This window comes from Elephas maximus, chromosome X (genome assembly GCF_024166365.1).
Source record: "Elephas maximus indicus isolate mEleMax1 chromosome X, mEleMax1 primary haplotype, whole genome shotgun sequence".
Lineage (NCBI taxonomy): Eukaryota > Metazoa > Chordata > Mammalia > Proboscidea > Elephantidae > Elephas > Elephas maximus.
In genome coordinates, this window is record NC_064846.1 from 61,990,468 (window position 1) to 62,013,256 (window position 22,789).

Here is a 22,789-nt window from a genome sequence, read left to right on the forward strand (position 1 = left end):
TCCTCTGTTTTGTTGCATTCCTTAAGAATTTAAGTCTCAAAAATAATACTATGAAATGTCCCAATCAAAACAATAAGAAGATATTTACTTAGTGTTAGTCTTTTTTTTAACCTTTTAGTAAATGCACTACATACCTAGTATAAGCTTAGTAGACAACAATATTCAAAAATAAAGACTAATATTTGCTTAAAGTAGAATAAGGAAAACATATTAAACAAAGAAATTTCTGCCCATTTACTTCATTGAATATAGTTCCTCATACTTTCTGTAGATATAACACAAATATAAAGGACTGAAACAAAAAACTGCATCCATTTTATAAGAGTATTTTTTTCCATCTACACACTCCAATAAGATTTAATCAACAAAAGCTTAGTACTGACAACGCGGACTGTTACCAAAGCCCTACGACCCTGGAAACCTTACTCTTTTGCGTTCTGGAAAATGGCTGACCAAGACGACATTAACATGCCCCTCAGGCTTCTTCCTGACTCTAGGTCCCTGACTTCCTTCTCTCCCTGGCCCATACAGAATCCAGATGGAATATGTTTCATCTACTCTTAACAGTGATCTCAGAAGATAACTCCAAGTGATCCATATGCCTCATTGATTAGCTTCCCTCAAATGTCCTTCAGTACTCCAGTATTTTTCCATCCCAACCTCTACTTCTGAAGAGACTTAGTTCTTTACTCCCTCCCACTGCAATGTACCCCCTTTCCAGTTCTTTCCCTTTTTCCAATAATCCGTTTAATAAAGTCATCTTTGCCTGTTTTAACATTGTCCAGTACACTTTTACTTTGACAGTAGTATACTAACCAAAGAATTTGCATAATCTCTTGGATTTTAATAAGATTCAAAAAAAAAAAAGAACTTATTTGTTTGTTTCAACTGATATAATCCACATATCATAAAATTCACCCTTCAGGGTGTGCAATTCCGTGCTTTAAGTACTATTTCTATTCAGAGTATCCTCTCTCTTAGACAAAAGGAAGATTATCGTTGTAAATTAGCATTATAAAACATCATCTTACCTTACAAAGGAAGTTGATCTTAAACCCCACTGACTGGGCATTTCTTGAGCCTGAGTTCATATAGTTTCCAACCAAAAGAACTAACTCTAAAAGTTTCTTAAAGCTTTCACTTTTCTTCAGTTCTTCACAGGCAAGAGTCACTGCTATGATGCTTGGTTTGATGTTGTTTACGTGCTCTTCAAACGTTAGCTTGAAAAGAATGCTGTTGAGACGAGGTCGTAACATTTTCACTGAGCTTATCTGTAAAACAAAGAATGCTCCATAAGAATACACATTCAAAACCTCTTTATCCCTTTATTGGAGATAATTTCATATACAACATTGTAAAATTTCTGCATAAAATTAATTCTCTCTGGGTTTTAAAAAATGCTATTTTTCCTTATTTTAGACATTCAAATGGAATAGTTTATCGAAGTTAAAAAAATAGCTGTTCAGTTTTAAACACATAAGGCATCCTTATACCGTTAAGAAAATATTATTGAAGCTAAATCGTTGCTATATATTAAGTGTACGATCATGGGCCATCCGTAGCATTCAAATTGCCAAGATCTTTCCCTGAGGTTAACCAGGAAAGTGTATATATTTGAAACTGAACGAATATTAGGGCCACAGATAAAAGCTGTACGCGATGACAGAAAATATAAGTGGAACCACATTTCCTAAGAAAGTACCCATTACTATGCTGTTTGAAATCAGTGGGCTAGCTTTGATTCAGCATTTAATAATTTTTAAACCTATGAATTCTATTCATAAAAAATGTAATAAATATTTATATATGATCTAAAGAATTTCCCCAACTTGACAGAATGTTGATATTAAATAATTAGGTCATGGTGAAATCACAGTAACTCACTTTCAAGTACATTATTCAAAAATTATATATTGGTGTTGTTCAAAAAAAGTTCAACTTGGTTTTAATTACTTGTTTTATAATATTGGTGCACATTATATATATTCCCTGTATTTGTTATTATATAAATCAATCTATTGTTTCTTCAAAATTCACATGACAAGGAAAAGACACACCACCCCTAATCACAAAAAGCTTACAATCTAGCCCTTCAGACAAGGCTTCTGGGTGGCATAGGTGCTACGGGCCAGGGCTCAGCACCCAGGCACAGGCCCTGGCATCCTTACGAGTGAGGACCATTATGGCCAGGCCCAGAGAGAATGTGCTGTCACTACTGAAGTTGTGACTGTTCCCCACTCCTTGCTCCTGTGCCTACAGGTTCTATCTAGCCACAAGCCTCTTCCAGGGGTGTTCCCACACATTAAGCTGAAACAGGCACAACCCTTATCGATCAAGAGTCTTCACCAGAGGGGATGAAATTCGTGGAGTTTGCCATTGGAACTCCCATAAGCTAAGGCTCTGAGCCACATAACTACAGATTCCAAGGAGTGCACCAGGTTACTCAAGTCTTCCCGAAGCCTAGATTGGGGCCATTTGCAGCACAGAGTACTTCACTTCAATACCACAGACTCTTGTACATATGCACATCCATCGCAAAAATGGAAGTCTGCATAACTACAGGACAAGGATTGAAAATGAAAACATATATATATATATATATTCAGAGTAAAAATTACAAATTCCGATAATGCTGTGTCTTCAAGTTCATGATGGCACTGGCACCCATCAACCTCCATCAGTCTGGGTGTTTTTTCACTGAAAATATACTTAATCCCAGACACGTGATATGTGGAAATATTATTTGTTAATCAATTTTACAAAAACAAATTTAAGTCTCATCTTAGAAGAAAATATTTAACCTAAACTGTAATTCAGACACTTGAAAACAGATATAGCTTAATGAAGTGTTAATTTATGTGATTTGTAAAAAAAACAAGAAAAGAAAAGCTTAAATGTAGCCTAAAACTCAGCACAGATGCTTGAAAACTATAGCTAATAATACAACCAGGACATGATTCTAGATAAGTAAACAGAAATTAGGTGCTACAGATGTTCTCCGGAAGAAAAGAAAGCTTTAAACTCTTATGACTATCATGTTTAATGAAAGTTTCAGAGCAAAGGAGATATAATGGAATATATGTATTTCATGTGAGTTTACCATACCAACTTATTTAACAATATATATGAACACACACACTGACAGAACCAAGGCCAAAACGAAGGTGCAGAGAGAGAAAATGGCGTAAGAAAAAGTTTACAGGTTAAGAATATCCAAGATATATTTCTAGGGACATAATTTAGACCAAATTATCTGAAGAATTCATGTAAAGACCACACAATTGGAAGATAATCATACTGAAGTGTTATGTCACAGCGAAGTGATGAAGGTACAGGTCTCCTTTGTATGTGTTTGCATGAGAATCTGAATTTCTATATGCACTTTTCTGCCTTCATATCTGCCTCCATCTCTGTCTCCAAATCCTTCCCCACTTTATTTTTTCATCCCATCCCCTCACAGCCAGCCATCACTAACAACAGAAGAGCATTTTCTACCATTTTATACGTTTAGGGAGTAGTTTTACAGTCTCCATGGTGGATGGAAAGCCACAGAATCACATTTACCAGCTGCTGGTCACTACGTACCTTGTGACAATGCTTTATAGGTCATGAAGTGGGCCAAGTCACCTGAGGGACCTTGATCTAGATCGACAAGAAATTTAAACCTTAGGCTTCCAAGGGACTTTACTCTTGCTTCACTTCTAAGACCACGAGCATCTTTCTTATTTTGTTCCTTTCTGGACTTTGTATTTCAATCCTTGGCCTACAAACCCAGAGGGCATGGGTTTTTTTTTTTTTTTTGATCCCAGCTTCCACAGAAATACTGTGACCAAAGTGTACTTTAACAGTATTAGTAACAACAATAATAATAGCGTTTCCACTTATTGTGTACTTTGTGCCAAGCATTTTTCTAAAAGCTATATATGTATTAACCATTTGATTCTGAAAACGATCCTAAGAGACAGATATTATTGTTATTCTCATTCTAAAGATGTGGAAAGTGAGGCACAGAAATACAAAGGAACTTGCCACACTGTATGTTGAAGACTTGCGAATTTGAACTTAGGCTTTTAGGCTACAGATCCCACACTCCGTAGCAGTAAACCACAGTACCTCTCGAGACTTCTTGGGAGAAGTATGATTACTTGAAAAAGGAGTAATAATGGTAAGGAGACCATCAGTAAGTTATCAAAAATAGGTAATGAGCTACAATGTCAACAGCAGGAAAAGACAGGAAGAGATGGATGCAAGAGACAGTATTAAGGAAGGAACAATATATGCCTAGTTCCGAACCCAGAACAACAAATATTCGCCTTTCTCTCCCCTCAAGACCTTTCTCCTTGGTTGCACACTGCAGGAGGGCCCTCAATTCTACAGTGTGGCAAGAAGCAGAATGCATAGTGGTTAGAGACAAGGCTCTAGAGTTGGCCTTAGTTCAAATTCTGGCTCTACCACTGTCATGCTGTGGCGAATTAACCCTTCCAAACTTCAGTTTACTTATCTATAAAATAGACAAACGAGAGCAGCCAAGTGGTGCGATTTTTTGAGGATTAAATTGGTTAGTCCATGTGAAGTGTTTGTCACACATTAAGTGGAAGGGAACAGCAGGATGTAGCAACTGATCAGTTATGAGAAGAAAAAGTTATACATGGATCTAAGGTTTTAAGTCTGTTATGAGGTAGAATGATGTTAACATCAGTGAAGGCAAATGGAGGTACTAATTTGTTGTGTTTATTGACTTGTTGCTTGTTTTGTTCCAGGAAACAATAAATTTGTTTCCCCTGCTCTACTGCTACCTACACTTCAGTAAGCCAATCAGGACCTAAGGGGGTAGGGGGAGGTAGGGTGAAACTCAATAACAAATTCAATCAAATATGACTGAATCCAGAACTTTTACTCACAGAATCTTTCATATATTCTGACTATGTGAGACTATTCTATCTAATATCTCTGGTCTTCAGTGTCCCCATTTATATAAATAGATAAATAGGGAAAATTTCTGTCCAGTAGCCTTGTTTGAATGATTACATAGAAGCAAAGTAAGTGATCCATAAACATTCCACTTCCATTTGCTGTTGAGTTGATCCAACTCTTGGCGATGCCATGTGTGCCAGAGTAGATTTATGTTCAATAGGGTTTTCAATGGCTGGTTTTTCAGAAGTAGATCACCAGGCCTTTCTTCTGAGGCACCTCTGGGTAGACTAGAACTTTCAACCTTTTGATTAGCAGCCGAGTGTATTAACTGTGTGTACCACCCAGAGACTCCAACCATACACATTACTTCCTTTTTTTTTCAGTCTCTGCCTTTAGAACTGTGGACCCCTCAAAAAACAAAACAAAACAGAACCCATTACCATCGGGTTGATTCCGACTCATAGTGACCCTACAGGGCAGAGCAGAACTGCCCCATAGGGTTTCCAAGGAGCGACTGGTGGATTCGAACTTTTGGTTCGCAGCTGTAGCTCCTAACCATTGCACCACCAGGGCTCCTTAGATTTGTGGAAAGGTGGGACAAACAATAATAAATCCACACATAAATATTACTTGGCCATTACCAAAAAATTCTGATTAGCATCTAAATGAACTTGGTTCACCATCATCTCAGACACCAAAAGTTGTGCCCGACTACCAACAAAGGCACTGTTACCCTCCCATTATTAAGGCTACAAACCCTGCTGTGATATTTAACTCTTGGTAACCACAACGTAATTTATAACCAATCCCTGACACTATTTTAACCTGAAAAATTCCTTGGAATTGTCCCTTATTTTCCATGCTCACCATTCAACCTCAAATTTTATATACATTAAGAACGGATTACTAAAATAGTCTTTCCACTTCCAAATATGCTCTTAAATAGTAGAATGATAGTTCCATGATAGGGAAAAGATACTGACGTATTGAGTTTTAGTTGTTATTCTGATATCTGGATGGATGGAGTTGTTGAGCTGGCAGCATTTGGAAATATAGTCCTGGAGTTAGGAAAACATAATTAGAGCTGGCTGATTTGGGAGATATCTGAATAGGTACAGCACCAAGCACAAGGTCATGCATATATTAGGCATTCAAATATTTGCTGATTGATTTTAAAAGCACTCCTTAGCTGACTCTTTCCAAGATCATCTCCAAGTAGGACAAAGAGATTGTCTATTGAATAAAATTAACAAGTTATGGTAATATTTTACTCTCCCCAAAATGATGTCTTCAAGTTAAGGTGTCAAAGCAGACATGCCAGTGAATTAACTTTGTTGAACTGCTATTACCAGAGATTAATCTATCAGAAGTCAGCCTGATTTGGGGAAGAAATTTTGATCTTTGATCTGACAAAATTTTTTCATCCATTTAGCAGCTAGAACAGGGTCTGGCACATGGCAGGTGATAAATATAGTAGGCGATAAAGAGGTAATTATAAATGAGTGAATGAATGAATATATTTGCAAGAGCATATAGGAAACAGAATATTACTTAGCAAAGAGCTCAGTTGGGAAAAGAATGCACAGCTTGCAGAAGGATAATAGTAGGCTGACGACAGGAAAGATGGGGTGCCTATGCAAGGTCATGTTCTACCAGGCAGGCCATTCCATCAGTCCTGCCCAGGCTCAATTTCAGTCCAAATTCAGAGTACCATTTGACTGTTTTGATGGGTAGGGTTAAAGAGAGATTTTTATCCTAACCGCAGGAGAGGGAGAGAAACAATTTTCTGCGTTCTCCAGAACCATAATGTCCGTTGTAGTGGAAGAAATCAGGGCTTTTGAGTCACACAGACCTGGGCTTGAACTACAGTTCTGTCACATACAAGTTGTATGACCTACTGCAAGTTATGTAATGTTTTTAAGACTTTAATTTTCTCAGCACTAGAATGCATTCCTTATATCATCCTTGCATACTGCACTAAGACTTGAATGAGATATATGTACTGCTCCTGTCATAGTCAACACACACTCTAAAAACAATAGCCATTATTGTTATTACCCTCTCTGCTCATCCTCAGAAACACTCAAAAAGAAGGAATGATGGTCCCTAATTGTTCTCCCCGACCTGAGGAAAAGTTCTCTCATCCATAATTAGAGAATGTGTGTTTCCAGGGCTCATGAAGAACAGAGCTCATCATCCATTGAACATACTGTAAACGCCGTGCTGTGCTCCCAAGTAGCCAGTTTTAATGCATAATGTGCATCTACTAGTAGAAATGTTATCATTGAAAATGTGTTACTGCAAAGTCAAGAAGCTATGGAGGTGGTGCACCTAAATGAACACACCTCTTAATAAAAGTCACAAATCACTACGTATTGTTCATACTAAAAAAATGCTGCAGTCATAATACGCGTGGATTTTTCTAATCAGAACAGGGACACTGTGAGACAACACTTCAGTCTCCATCAGAGGACTTGAATATGTAAGGGAATGTCTTGGATACCTACGTTTAAAAATAACACGAAGCACTGAGCAACATTCCCCAGCCACAGATACAGTTATTAAAAAGGCTCATGTCTCATAAGGGCACTTCAGTACATTTATTTAAGTGATGTGAGCAAAAAAAACCCAAAACTATGCTGAAATGTATGCTTGTTTCTCCTTGTGGTACCTGACAGCATTTTGGTTGACTGGCAACCTTTGTTTTATAATTCATTCCTTGAAGTGCTGTGGGACGCTGACCATGGGGTTATATTATGTAGGGGATTTATTTGTGTTACGAGGTACCCGTCTATCAAAATCGCATCAAGTAGCTCTCATTTCTTCAGCTGATCTGCACCCTATTAAAAAAAAGAAAAAGTACTTTGACAGCTTTAGTGAGAGCAGCTACAAGTGGGTCATTTCCCCAAAGAGTTAGATACAGTTTTGTTGATATAATTTGAATTTTCCACGCTTCACTACCTAGGCAGCTGGGGAATACTGATCTACTACCAAACTACCATATGAACCCACAGAGAAAGAGAAAAAGGCGCGAATGTAAAAACCACAGGTGAAGGCAGAAAGAGGGCCGCGTGCAGCAATCACGTAGCCACAGGTCACATCAAGGTTATTTCTATCATACTGCTTTTATATTTTTTATATTGCAAAGAAATACACCTTTAACTACCATCACCATGTGAGCATAATTAAGCCTCTAGACTTTTCAAACTAAAAGGCTACGAGTTTATTTGAATTAATGTATTTTTTTTTTTAAGAAATATACCTTTATCACAAAGCGTTTGCCCCGCTGGTTGGATTTATTATTATGACTTATTTCATATTAATTACACAGAAATGATTTTGGTTCAGTGACTATGATAGAGGGAATGATAAGAAAATCACATTAAGGAAGGGTGGATTTAAGTTAGACATCTGGCAGAACTGTCTACAGGGAAAGAGATTCAGAGTGGATGGCTAAATTTGAATCCTGACTGGAAGTATGGAAATAAAGGAGGCATGTTTTTTATTCTATGGTAAATTATCTCTTATCCTCTTTTTAAACAGTAACTTTCTCAAGGGCAGGATCTCTCCTGTTCACACCTATACTTTCTACAGCACTTACAATACCTGTCCTGGACAAGACAATCAATCAAAGCGCACCCGCTACATGAGGTAAACAGTGAGCGTGTGTGCATCAGATGCCATGACAAATAAGAGACTGGGTTAATGTGTGAAATGAGGCTTTGGAAAAATAGACTGTTGAAAACTGACTCTATAACAAAAATAATGATATGCTACTAGAGAATATTTTCCCCAAAGATAGTGATATGTGGAGATTGTGCTTGACTAAACAAGTACTTGCCTCTAGTCTGGAACAGAGCACAGTAATGGTTCACTGGAAAAGCCACCGTGAGCTTGCAAGATTCACACTAAGAAAGTGAGCAAGATTTCAAAACGTCTTTCTGAAAACAAATGTTTGAGGCCAAGAATGGCCATATTTAAAAGATTCACCAAAACTACTATCATATTACTGTATTATTTTATGTGAGATTAATGATACATGAAAAAAGTAAAAGGTTAATTTTTGGTTTCTTTGAATTTAATGAAAAAGCCACCAATAGCAAAACCAACTGACATCCATAGACCTAATCTGAATATTCATTCAGGTGGTTTTATCTTGCCTTATTTGACTGCAAAAACTGATGGAAATAAGCAATCCTGTCACAAAATGGATTATTATGTGAAGTTAATGAAATGAACAAGAATATGAATGCATGGATTTAAGAATGAGTCGTGGAGAGTTTTCTTTTACCTATTCTCAAATTATTAGACCAACTTTTGCTAAGATAAAAATGAATTCACATCTAGGGAGTAAAAGCCAACATTCATATTTACAGAAAGAAAAATAGAAACAATCAGTGCATTACCTATCGAAACACTGATCACGCAGGATGCAAGCAGATAAAATAAAGAAAAATGTGATTTTCCCAATGAATATGCAAACCTCAAAAATGATTTAATATTAATGGAACATAGGAGCTATAATTTTCTATCCAAACTAATTGCCTTTGATGATATGTATGAGGAAAAAGAAAAAAAAAGCTTTTAAAAATTTCTTTTTCACCTGGTTAAGCTATCTTGAAGAGAGCTCATAAGCTCTTATGGAGCTGTAAAAAAAATAAAAAGCATACCGACTTTATACTTGTATTTCCAACTATAGTTATAAATCCGCTCCTCCCACCTTCATATATTTATGTAAAAAAAAGAAAAAAATTAAATGTGCTGTCAGCAACATCACATAATCTGTGCTTTTCATTATAAAGATTTTTATGCACGAGGCTATCTCAATGTCTTTTTGTTAGATTATAGCTTTACACGGTTTTTAATTGAAAAATATGGGTAATTTTGAAGTCAGAAAAACAAAGTACCGATTACTAAGAGAACTAATTATTGCCTTCTTTCTCTCAGAAGATGTGTTAGTTTAATAGATACACACAGTATGGGTCTCCATCCCCAGTGCAAGACAAGTGGGAATTTCTATAGCTCTGAGGTTTTAGAACAGCTGAGCTGCAAACACACTCCGAAGAGTCTAAAAGCTCCTGCTGTGGGTTCTAACTGCCAGAGCTTTCAAAGATCTGTGCTTTTTTTCCCTGTAAAGGTACAGCGTATAATTACAACGATGTACCAAATTCAATTCTGTGGGAGGCAGGTTGGACGACAAGTCAGTGGGGAGCTATGCAGCCAATCTACCCCGCTAAAGAAGAGGATTATTGATCATACAAGGTGTGGGAACTAGCATATCCCTCTTAGCAGGAAGTCTGCCTCTGGACAGAGGAAAAGTCCCATGGTTTATTTTTTTGTTTGTTTGTTTCTTCTTTCTTTCTTTCTTTTTAACCGATTACATGTGAATATAAGCAAACTGGTGATGTGGCTGCTAACAACAGCAACAAAAAAAGGTTAGAAAAAGCTTATCAGTCCCAGTCACTGTCTGAGATAAGTTTATTCCTTCCACAAGAACAAAATTTTGCCAGTTTAATTTTTCGTGGGTTTGATTTTTTTTTTAATGAATCTTGCAGGAGTAATCCCACTTCTGGTATATGTCTACCCCTAACTGATGAAAATTGTTTTTATCTTCCAGAAAATAAGTTATAAAATAATGCAAACTCTGTGAGACAATGCCCACAATTGTATTTATTGTTACAGAAGGAAAGAAAAGTTTCAATAAGGCTAAATTTTTCCATGGCATCAAGTGCCATATAAATATAGAATATGACAGGACTAAAAAAAGTCCACTTGATTTTGTATTCATGCTAATAAACCATAACCAAACCCATCGCTATGAAGTTGATTCTGACTCATGGCAACCTCATGTATTACAGAATAGAAGTGTTCCATAGCATTTTCTTGGCTGCAAACTTTATGGAAGCAGATCACCAGGTCTTTCCTCCACAGTGCTACTGGGTGGGTTCAAATCAACAACCTTAAGGTTAGTAGCTGACAGCTAACTTCTTGCACCAACCAGGAACCCTATTCATGATAAATTCAAAAAAGACTAGTTAAGTGCCTGCTATGTAAAAAAATGGAACCATAGTGGTGCAGTGGTTAAGAGCTCAGGCTGCTAACCAAAAGGTTGGAAGTTCAAATGCACCGGCAGCTCCTAGGAAACCCTATGGGGCTGTTGTATTCTGTCCTAGAGGGTCACTACAGGATTGCTATGAGTCAGCACTGACTCAACAAAAACTTTTTTTTTTTTTTAATGTAAATAAATATGATGCCTGACCTTTTGGAACTTGCAATATAGAGGGGGTTATAGGCATTCAATAAGTAATCTCACGAATAAACATTTAATTATAAACCATGATAATTTCTAGAAAGGTAAAGAAAACAGGTTCTCTGAGAGTTTAATAGGGAGACCAAATTTTGATTGATAGGTAAGTGAAGGCATTACTTGGAAAGTGAAATTTAAGCTAATATTCCTAAAACTAAGCAGGAGAGAGGAGGCAGCCAGTAGGGGTAAGAGGAAATACCATGCGTAAGGGTGCTGAGGTGGAAAAGAGCATAGGAAATGCAAAGTACTGAATGATAAAATACAACGTGGCTGAAGCAATGTGCTGTTGTTGGAAGCAAACTCATGATTGCTGTGAGTTGAGCAGCCAGTGAGAGGTAAGGGAGTAGACAGCAAAATGGTCTAATCTTTCAAAACTAATGTTGGAAAATGGAGAGAAGGCAGTAACACGTGGGGATCTCAGGGGTAATGAAGAATTTTTTTTATCTATCCATTAATTCATTTCTAGGCAGGAAGTACCTTAAGAATATGTTCCGAAGAGAGAAAGACAGAGTGGAGGTTGACAAGCTGAAAAGGGAATAGAATGATTACCAAAAATAAGTCGTAAAGTAGGCAGGAGATACTGGTGTCGAAAACAGGTAAGTAAATTAGCCTGTAGTAGGACAGTACACACATAAAACCCCCAGAATAGTACAGGGTTAAAAGCATAGTCTACGAGGCCAAACTTTCTAGGTTTCAATTCTGCATCTCCCACTTACAATGTGATCTCAGGCAATTATCTAGTCTACCGCGGCCTGTTTTCCCATCTACAATAACCCGCTGCCGTTGAGTCGACTCCGACTCACAGTGACCCTATAGGACAGAGTATAACTGCCCCATATGGTTATGGGACTAATAATAGTGCCAGGGCTTCTTGGGCGGCACTATGGTTCAGTGTTGGATTATTAACAAAAAGGTTGGTGGTTCAAATCCACACAGAGATGCCTTGGAAGTAAGAACTGACAATACGCTTCTGAAAAGTTACAGCCTTGAAAACCTTATACAGAAGTTTTCTTTGCACACATGGTGTCGCCATGAGTTGGAATCAACTCAACGGCAACTAACAACAACAATAGTGATGATAATAATGTAAGTAGTAAACCCGTTGCCATTGAGTCGAATCCGACTCATAGCAACCCTACAGGACAGAGTAGAACTGCCCCATAGAGTTTCCAAGGATTGCCTGATGGATTCGATCCACCGACCTTTTGGTTAGCAGTAGTAGCTCTTAACCACTATGCTGCCAGGATTTCCTATAAGTAATAAAAAAAAAAAAAAAAAAAACTAGTGCCGTCGAGTCGTTTCCGACTCTTGGCAATAAGGCATATCTTTTTCTGAAGTTTGACAGACAGTAGGTTAATAAAAGATATGGCTAGAGATAAAATGTAGGTTGAAGAGACAGTGGGGGTTCTGAAGCCTGAGAACCTTCCTTTTACTCTGGCAAGTAGGTTAGGCTGTTTGTGGTGAGTCAAAAAGATATGGGGAAAGGGAGATGGAGAGAAGATTTGAGGAGAGTAGATAAGATATAGAACAGCCACTATGGAAAACGGAAATACCACTGACTCGTAACAAGTTAAATGACTGCTGAAATGGCAATGAGAGTCCCACTGAGGTTAAAAGCCAAAATGTCATAAAGATGTCAATTCACTCAGTTCACAAAAAGGAATAGGGAAAAATAAAACCAGTGAGTTAGAGACAGAATGAGAATGCTAAGGAGCTTGGGTATTACTCTGTAATTTCTGGGAGCCACCAACTGATTCTGAAATGGAAATCATAAGATGAATATAGATTTTGAGAAGAACACACTAAAAGATTTGATGAAAAAGGAAAGCAGGGCAAGGAAACTAGCTTGGAGCCTCTCTCATTAGTGCACATGCCTCTACCCAATTCCAAAGCTGTTCGAACTTTAGGCTGTTGGTACACGTTGGAAGTTTAAAAAGTATTTGGGTGTATTCACACATAAGTGAATTTATATTCAGCACAACTTTGAAGAAATATGTTTTAGCATATTTGATACGTTTATAGATCTAAAACATGCTATTTTTAATCTCAAGCTCACATGTGGATTTAATCATTACTCTATAATTCAATTCAATAAATGTTTATCTACTGTCTATACAAGATATTGCTCTAAGCACTGCAAAGCACAGATGTTTAAAAGACTAAGGCATATCATTATTATAGAAAGTTCATTCCTAGATATGAGATTATTTAGGCTTCATTTGGAAAGTCTTGATTGATGCTGTCTCAGGTTATTTACATAGTGTAAACCACCTTGTAATCTCCTTAACTTTTTTCCCCCCACAAGTGTGTAGCTAAGGATGGTGAGAGCAAAAAAGAAGGCCAGGTGGCTATTCATGTACTCACAGCCCCAGAGTTATTTATGGTTATGTGCATAAACAAGAAATCTCTTCCATTTTCTATTTTGCTTTCAGTTCAGAAGGTCTATTGCTTTTTATATCCCCAAACTTCATTTCCTCAGTGTTGTACCAAGGATATTCCTCCTGAAGGACTTGCTTGGCAAACTAATACATCTTCTAAGATAAACTGCATTCAGGAAAAAAAAAAACTGGCTTCAGAGAAACTGTGTAGTGTACCTACTGTAAAACTCATAACCATCATGACACAGCTGAATTCTCAGATGGTATATAGCCTTGGTTCAATTATAATATGAATTCAAACAGCTTGGATTTTAAGTATGGACCTTGGTCTGGAAAATTAGATTATTTAATACCATCTGAAAGTGCTGCTAGTTAATAAATAATATCTAGCCAACTTAGTTGATTAATTTTGCTTAATTCAAAAATTAGAGAAATATTTTTTCCAAAGTACCTTTATGTGCTCTGATAGCAAGGATTTGACAGAATCCTCTTACGCTTTTTTTTTCTTACGCTAGTATAAGCAAACCATTTCGTAGACTCTATAAACTCTAAATATTGGTAAGCAGTTACTGCCCATGTTTAAAAGGAACAGGCTCTATCCCATCTATCATAATTTAACTTTAAACAAAACTTTTAAATTACAAAGTACCAAATCAGATCCGTTCAAATATATTACTCTTAAAAAGGACATAAATTTTTTTTGAAAGAAGCAGACATACTGTTTGAATATTAGGTTTGATTGTGATTTAAAAAGTCTTAGTGTGTAGATTGAAAATGGTCAGGGAACCAAGGTAGAGCTGGTAACCATAATGGAACTATTCATTCATAGAATGAACAAACTTGTATTGAACACGTAAGCCCTAAGTAGCTTTTTTCTCCAAGAAAGTGAATAAATCATGCCCTCTTTCCCACATTTTTTTTCCTACCGATTATTTGAAAAGTAGGTATGGAGACTACTTAAAATAAAAAAAAAATACGTAACTATAAATTCAGAATTTGTAACTAGTTTTCTTTTATACCCCTTAGCATGAAGGGGGAATAAGAAAACATAATTCACTCCAATAATGATCTAACCATACTAAAGCATGATGTGTATTTATGAGATTTTTTTCCTTGGTAAAACATTGTATTTAAAGCTTTCAAGATCAATTAATGATGTTATAAAGGAAATCTGAAAAATCTTGTGCTTTTTCTGATACGATATATACCACAGAAAAGACTCTCTAATAATTTCTTATTTATCTACTTATTACCATTTTCTTTTACCCTACGTTTTTGGGAAGTAAATTCTAATATCAAAATCTAAATAGAAGAAATAGCCAATGAAAACGTGTGTACCAATTTGTATATATTAACAGAATTAAATGTCAGCACTGTTCTAGAGAGAAGACTTCATGAAGTATCTTGAGGCATTTAGTAGGACGTAAATCTTAACCTCTTAATTTTTCAATACCATGATAAAAATAGATAAACATGAATTATTTTTTCTGACAGCCAATGCTATACTAAATTATGCAGTTATTATACAATAAAGAAATGAATTAACAATTGAAATATCTTTCTTCTTATTGTTTCAGACAAGAGTTAACTCCTATATGAGTTTTTGGGCCCTTATGCTAGATACATACCACAACTCCAAATTGTTCAGGCTCACAGAGGTCATCATATTCATTTTTAAGCTGTGCTAATTCATTCAGTACCTTCTGTTCAGGAAGATGTTTTACAAGGTTCTAAAAAGAAATTAGAGTATAGCATTTTATTATTAAGATAATGAATTAAACATGCGTTATCAGCTTTACCAAATAAAACAAACCCATTGCTATCAAGTCGATTCTGACTCATAGTGACCCTATAAGGTGGAGTAGAACTGCCCCGATAGGGTCTCCAAGGCTGTAAATCTTTACAGAAATAAAGCGCCACATCTTTTTCCCTTGGAGCAGCTGGTGAGTTCCAATGGCTGACCTTTTAGTTAGCAGTCGAGCACTTAACCATTGCACCACCAGGACTCATTTATTAACAACTCTAAAGGTGATTAACCAGGATAGTAGGTAAATATCTGATTGTGGTTCTGTTATAATACGAATGTATCCTTCCAATCATCATGAAATAAACCTAGAATGAATTACAATTAAAGGTGAATAAAATGTATAAAATTATTCCATTTCTATGCATTACAGTAAGCAAATGTTAAATAAAAAGATCATGCAGAAATAAAAGGCATTCCAAAATTGACTAACCTTCTGGCCTAAAACATGTAGCATAATATTTTAAACTTTATTCCCTGTCATGATACTTAATCGTTCTAAACTGCAAACAGAAAAATATTGTGTAGAATTAGCTCATATATAATAATGCTAAAACTATTCAGTTTTGCAAAACTTGGAATCACACCTGGCCTGTATATAAGTCTCCCATTATTTACAATTTCTATATTTAAGTATGCAATGCATCCCTACTTTTAAAGAAGAAATAAGCAAAAATGATGAGGTCTCTTGCATGTTCAAGTCTAATACCTAATAGAATCAAAATTCATTACTTTACCTCTGTCTAGTTTATCCCAGACTTTGGTAGATAGAATTATCATTACATTAACCTACAACCAACATATTGAGGACTCCTATTCTCTAGACATGTAAAAGGGATGTAAGCAGGAAACAAAAGATTTAAGACGTGAGGGAGGCAACTTATAACAGACTTTCCATGGAGGACAACTGTATCATACCCCACTGTGGGTGCCCTTTTTGCTTTCCCCTATTTATTTTCTCTTTCCTCCCACTCATTTTTGCCTTTTTCATTAAGCTTTAGGCCTGCAGTGATACCCATAGCCTAAATGTTTTGAAATATCATGCCCATTGACTCCAAAGAAGTATAGATTTGGACATAATCACATATAACTGGTTAAAAAAAAGACCATCCATTTTTTTTTTCATTAATATCATTTCCACTTATAGGATGAAAAGCTAAGTACAGACTGAAGTATTATTTCCATTTTCCCAGAACATATTTCATACACATAAATTATTCAATTTTTTAAAAATTTTCTCTGTTAATGGGATTTTTTCTAAAGTATATTATTAAGAAAAAGAAAGACTCAGTTTGATAACCTGAATAATCACTACAGTAAAACTAAATTAGGAAAATTAAAAACATTATTAAAATTATTTTTAAAAAATCAATTCTGTATATGTCAAATTCTCAATCTCAATTATAAGATTTAACTCTGTGAAATAAACAGTATGGAATGAATCAAGTCTAAAGTAGAATTTTAGCTCAGAATGTGAAACTTTCTGTTGTTATTTTGTTTCACTTCTAGCTATAGGTAACCTGTTAACTCATCTTCAGAATGTAGGCGCCACAGTGGTAGGTGACATATCTTTTCTTTCTCTGTTCAGCTACATGAAATATTTAACACAGTCGGTGGGCTTGGATGTATTCTGATTCTGGGTTCCATTTTGAGTCACTGATGAGCGTATATAACAATGCTTAGTAGGTTCTATTTGCAAGGAAGATTTGGAATAAAATGCACTCTTTCAAATGCGTGACAGATGCAGACCACTATTACAGTACTCATTGCCTTAACGAGTCAGTTTCCCCTAGAGTCCCATGATGCAAGTGGTTATGGTAGTCATTGCATAAAAATATGATTTTTTCTTTTACGTACAGACTAAACTTTTTAGATAAAGATGTAGTATAATATTGCAGACAAATATGTTTTCATAGCCATAAATTCCTGAATAGAAGAGGGAAGATAAGAAGACACAGAGGGCTTGAGAGACATATAGTTAATTTGCTTCCACCTTTCTTTACCTACTAACCAAAAACATATCAAGAAAAAAATGGAAAAATATATATCTAGGGGTTCAAGGCACAGCCTGAAACTAATGTGTACAGTCCTAGGAATTGGCTTGAAGTATGGTAGACTAAGGGGCCACCTAGAAGGGAACAGTCCTGTATAAAAAAAGAGGAGCAAATATCAAGCAAATAGGCTTGGTCCAGTAAGAAAGTTTACAATTTGGGAACAGTCGGGGTGATTCAGAGTGCAGCATATCTGCTCCTTACATGTGTCTCTACATCTAGCCTACCTAACCCCAACACGGGCAGATGTCAGAGTAGTTGGGAAAGGTGGCTGTTTGAAGAACACTGCTTTGGTACCCCTCTTATCAAATATATAACAAAAAAAAGGGGAGAGGAGAAGACAGACATTTGTCTCTATTTTGACACAGAACACTCTACATCCTTGGCACCTGGAGAACTTCAGTATATCGCCAGCTATGCTCCATAGGAAACTGCCACCCCACTGCCTATCCCACACACAGTGGCCCCTAGTGGAGGGGTTCAAAATAGTGCACAAGCAAAAAACTCACAGCTACTACATGGAAACTGACCAAATTAGTTCATGGAGTGTTTAAGATATTCTGAGACCTCTAGAGACATTTAATGTAGTGATTTTAGAAGAGAGAGTCCTGCAACAGCAGCTAAAAACAAGAGAAAGAAAAATACAGGTGAACTGATGTGCATCAGGCCCATATTTTTACTAAATTCTTATTGCTCAAGGACTCTGCACTTAGAAAAGTTTAAGGAGCTTTTGACCTTAGGTACCGTGTTTATACTACAAATGCTTATGTTCTCTAAATATATTGCAAAGATGTGTTGATAGTTCAGACAACCTCTAAGCCATATGTGAAAGGCTTTTCATAATAGAAGAGGCTATCCATTATACATTTTTAAGTACAATTTAGACTCTGACAAACTATAAATTGTTAAATATTCCATAAAGTTGGAAGGCACAAGGCCTTCCATTTCTCTGTCCCCCTGCTGTTGCTTACTACTGAGCCTCTTATTTCAAATATTTTAGGATTTGTATTTAAAAGATCAATCCTGGGTCAGTATGAAAGCTTCATCCTAGAAAATGTCAATGAGCTGAAATTCAGGAACAAAACAACAAAGGAAAAAGAAACAAGTATGTCACCAAATGAGGAGATTTTTCTTTAACTTTTATTCATCACAAATTCACCTTCTGATGACTATCAGTGTTATCTGAAGGAACTTCTCTTAACAGACCATAGGCTTTTAACTACTGTTTAAATTTCTACAATTATTCTATAATACTTCAAAAACTTTAGCTCCTTTAAATGTTAACTGTACACTTAAAGGTTAGATAAGTAAAGGTATTGAACCATAATGCCCTTTCCTTCTTGCCAAAACATAACCTTTCTTTTTTGTCCTTTATCTCATTAAGTCATTTCAGTACTAGAGAGGCGAGGTAGGGTCACTATAATTACCGTATTTTTACTCAAATAATGCATACCTTCTATGTGCCCTCCTCCCATGAGGCATTTTTGTAAGCACATTATGCTAATTTTTTACCAGAACATATAAAAAAGTTGGCATAGCGGGGTTTATGAAAATACCTCACAGGGGGAGGGCACAGTTGGCCAAAAAATGTAGAATGTGAGCATTATTTCAGGAAAAAATACAGCAAAAATCTATCATTCCACACATGAATGGATTGGGAATAATATTTCTTTTTAAAAATATATACGGTATTATTTTAATTGATATTGACAAAGATTTTAATTCTTTAATCCAGATAAGAAACATTTTCCCCCAAAGTCTTGGCTAAATCTTCATGATCTTAACATCAACCCTCCCCGTTTTGCCTGGTTAGAAATATTTTTTTTAATTGTACTTTAGATGAAGGTTCACAGAGCAAATTAGTTTCTCATTAAACAATTAATATACATATTGTTTTATGGCATTGGTTGCCAACCCCATGACATGTCAACATTCTCCCCTTCTCGACCCTGGGCTCCTGATTACCAGCTTTCCTCTCCCCTCCTGTCTTCTCTTCCTTGCTCCAGGGCTGGTATGCCTGTTTAGTCTCATTTTGTTTTATGGGCCTGTCTAACTTTTGTCTGAAGGGTGAACCTCAAGAGTAACTCAGTACTGAGTTAAAAGGGTGTCTGGGGGGCTATACTCTCAGGGTTTCCCAGTCTCTGCCTGACCAGTCTCTGTCTTTTTTTGTGAGTTTGAATTTTATTACGTTATTTTTCTCCCACTCTGTCTGAGACCCTCTATTGTGATTCCTGTCAGAGCAGTCGGTGGTGGTAGCTGGGCACCATCTAGTTGTGCTGAACTCAAGTCTGGTGGAGGCTCCGGTAATTGAGGTCCATTAATCCTTTGGACTAATCTTTCCCTTGTATCTTTGCTTTTCTTCATTCTCCCTTACTCCAGACAAGGTGAGCTAGTTAGAAATCTTTATCCTTTAACTATTATAATTTATTATGCTGTATTTCTCAATACTTTCTTATGATATAGTTATTAAATTACTACGTGTGTATTTAAGTGTTCTTAAATCACATTCATGTGTTCTTATTCTTCTATTTTCAGTTAAATGATAAACATTTTCTCTACTTATTTTGTGTTTCACCCATCCACTCAGTCAATATATATTGGCTGTCTACTATGTGATGGCCAGCATGTTAACCACTGGAGATTTCGACCTCAGAAAGATGACAGGAGCAACAGGGCCATGAATACAGTGGAACAATAATCAACATGTGACTGACACGAATTTGTGTAACATTTGACCCAAAATATACTTCCTATTAGGTGGTCATGGTATAATTTTTTCCTTTTGGCCTGAAATAACTAACATTTTTGTAGCTCTTAAATTGGACTCCAAGAATCTACAAAAGCATGGTAAAATGCTGACTAATAGGCCTAAAGCATTCAGGAGTATCTTCGATAGCCCTATACATGGAGCCGCCACTTTCAAATACTGTTAGTTGATAAAATGACACACAAGAATTGAAAACCTGATGAGAAAATTCCTGACCTTGGAAGTACAACAATTATGTCTTAAAAACAAGCAGCCTTTTATAGGTTTACTACCTATTTAATCTTCAACTTGGCCCAAGCAGGAAAGCTTTTCCTAAAGAAATTATTCTAAATCCTGAGCATTAACATTCATATTATACTCAGCCCCCTAGAAGGTTCATCAGCTCTCCTAGGATCAATACCACCTCAGTGCTGATTATGCCAAATGATCATCTCTAGCCATGACCACACTAGCCCATCTTCAAGTTCCATGCTTCCAGTTGGCATTCCCACTCAAATATCCCATCCTTAACTCAAATTTAATAAATCCAAGCGGAACTCATCCTCCTCTGACCCTTCATCTCTACCACTTATCAGCTTCTCCTAATGGCCTCATTTTGCCAACAGGACTGGCAACCTCTCCATCTTCTAAGCTTTCAAACAGGCAATTATCTTTCAGTGACAAGTTCTAACAATTCATCCCGGCAAAATATTTTTTGGAGGTTCAAACTTTCCTTTATATTCCACAGCCAAAAATCTTGGCCAGGAGAGTCACATGGTATTAAAATATTTCCTACGTTAAGTTCAATTAAATTCTTCAACATATTCTAGTTCGGTAATTGATTAATGAAGACCACGAATACATTTACAATCTCTGTAATTATAAAAGGAAAGAATGTGACTACTTTGTACATAACAAATTCAACTCCTACTAATGTCATGATCCTATTTGCAGATGAAACTTTCTGCTTTCTAAAATAATTGATGTGATTTACAGTTAATCTAAAAGATAATTATGAAAAATATTCCTTAGATGCAAGCCTACAGGAGTCTCCAGACTATAAGCTGATCTATGGATTTTAGACGTGCCAGGCCCTGACAATCACATGAGCCCATTCCTTGAAGTAAATCAGACTCTCTTTCTCTCTCATACATCTATATCAGTCTGACTGATTCTTTTTCTGTAGAGAACACTTAAACAGCTATAACCATCAAAAAACACTGCCCTCGAGTCGCTTCCTACTCATAGTGACACTACAGGACAGAGTAGAACTGTCCCATAGGGTTTTCAAGGCTGTAGTCTTTACGAAAGCAGACCGTCACATTTTTCACCCATGGAGTGGCTGACGGTTAGCAGTTGAGTGCTGTGACCGCTGCACAACCAGGGCTCCTTAAAAACAGCTAACAAACAAAAAAACAAAACCTTTGACGTCGAGTTGATTCTGACTCATAGCGACCCTATAGGACAGAGTAGAGCTGCCCCCAAAAGTTTCCAAAGACTGCCTGGTGAATTTGAACTGCCAACTCTTTGGTTAGCAACCGTAGCACTTAACCACTACGCCACCAGGGTTTCCAAAACATCTATGGTTGTGGTGATTCTGTGCCTTCCAGTCGATGCTGATTCATAGTGCCTCTATAGGACAGAGGAGAACTACTGCCCCACAGGGTTTCTAAAGGAGCGGCTGGTGGATTGAACTGCTGACCTTTTAGTTAGCAGCCTGAGTTCTTAAGCACTTCGCCACCAGGGCTCCAAAACCGCTATAAAAAACCAAAACGAAAACCAATGCTGTCGAGTGCATTCTGACTCATAGCGACCCTACAGAACAGAGTAGAACTGCCCCATAGAGTTTCCAAGGAGCACCTGGTGGATCTGAACTGCCAACCTTTTGGTTAGCAGCCGTAGCTCTTAACCACTACGCCACCAGGGTTTAGTGCCCAGTTATTTAATTAAACATTAATCTAGGTGTTGCTGTGAAGGTATTTTGTAGATGTTTACATTTACAACCAGTCGACTTTAAGGAAATTATCCTGGGTCAGCCTCATACAATCACTTGAAGGTATTAAGAGAAAAAAAAACTGAGGTTTCAGAAAGAAAATGGAATTCTGCCTCAAAACTGCAACATCAATATCTAACTTGTTGGGTTAAAAAATAACTGAAATATGGAACAACGATATATAAGGTAGGAGTGTTTTATTTATTAAGGAAAATATAAAGGTTTTAAAAAGATGTTAAAGAAGATTTAAATACATAGACAAACATTCTACATTAAAAGATAGTAAGAATTAAATATATGGATGACAATATACCCAAATTTGCCCATACAAGTATGTAATTCCAATCAAATACCCTAAAATAACTTTTTTGTTTTTCTTACAACTTGACAAACTGATTTTAAAAATGATGTAGATAAACAAATAATGAAGAGTAGTTAAGACCCTCCTGAACAACAAGAATGTGGGCTGAGGTCCTCTACCACATATTAAGACTTATTATAATTCTGTAATAATTAAAAAGTGTATGATGTTGGCACTAAAACCCATTGCCAAGTTGATTCCAACTCATAGCCAGCCTAAATTGGTACAAGCATAC

General features: G+C 36.5%; 1 protein-coding gene across 6 annotated transcripts in view; it reads right to left on the bottom strand.

Moving 5' to 3' along the window:
• Window positions 1-22,789, bottom strand: part of DIAPH2 (diaphanous related formin 2) — a 942,090-nt gene that overhangs the window by 484,932 nt on the left and 434,369 nt on the right. For all 6 annotated transcript variants that reach the window (XM_049873110.1, XM_049873109.1, XM_049873108.1 and 3 more), the window contains 2 exons: window positions 15,228-15,329; window positions 1,032-1,271 (listed from right to left, as the gene is read on the bottom strand). In XM_049873110.1, coding sequence (XP_049729067.1) covers window positions 1,032-1,271; window positions 15,228-15,329 — 342 coding nt within the window. The remainder of the gene's footprint in view (window positions 1-1,031; window positions 1,272-15,227; window positions 15,330-22,789) is intronic.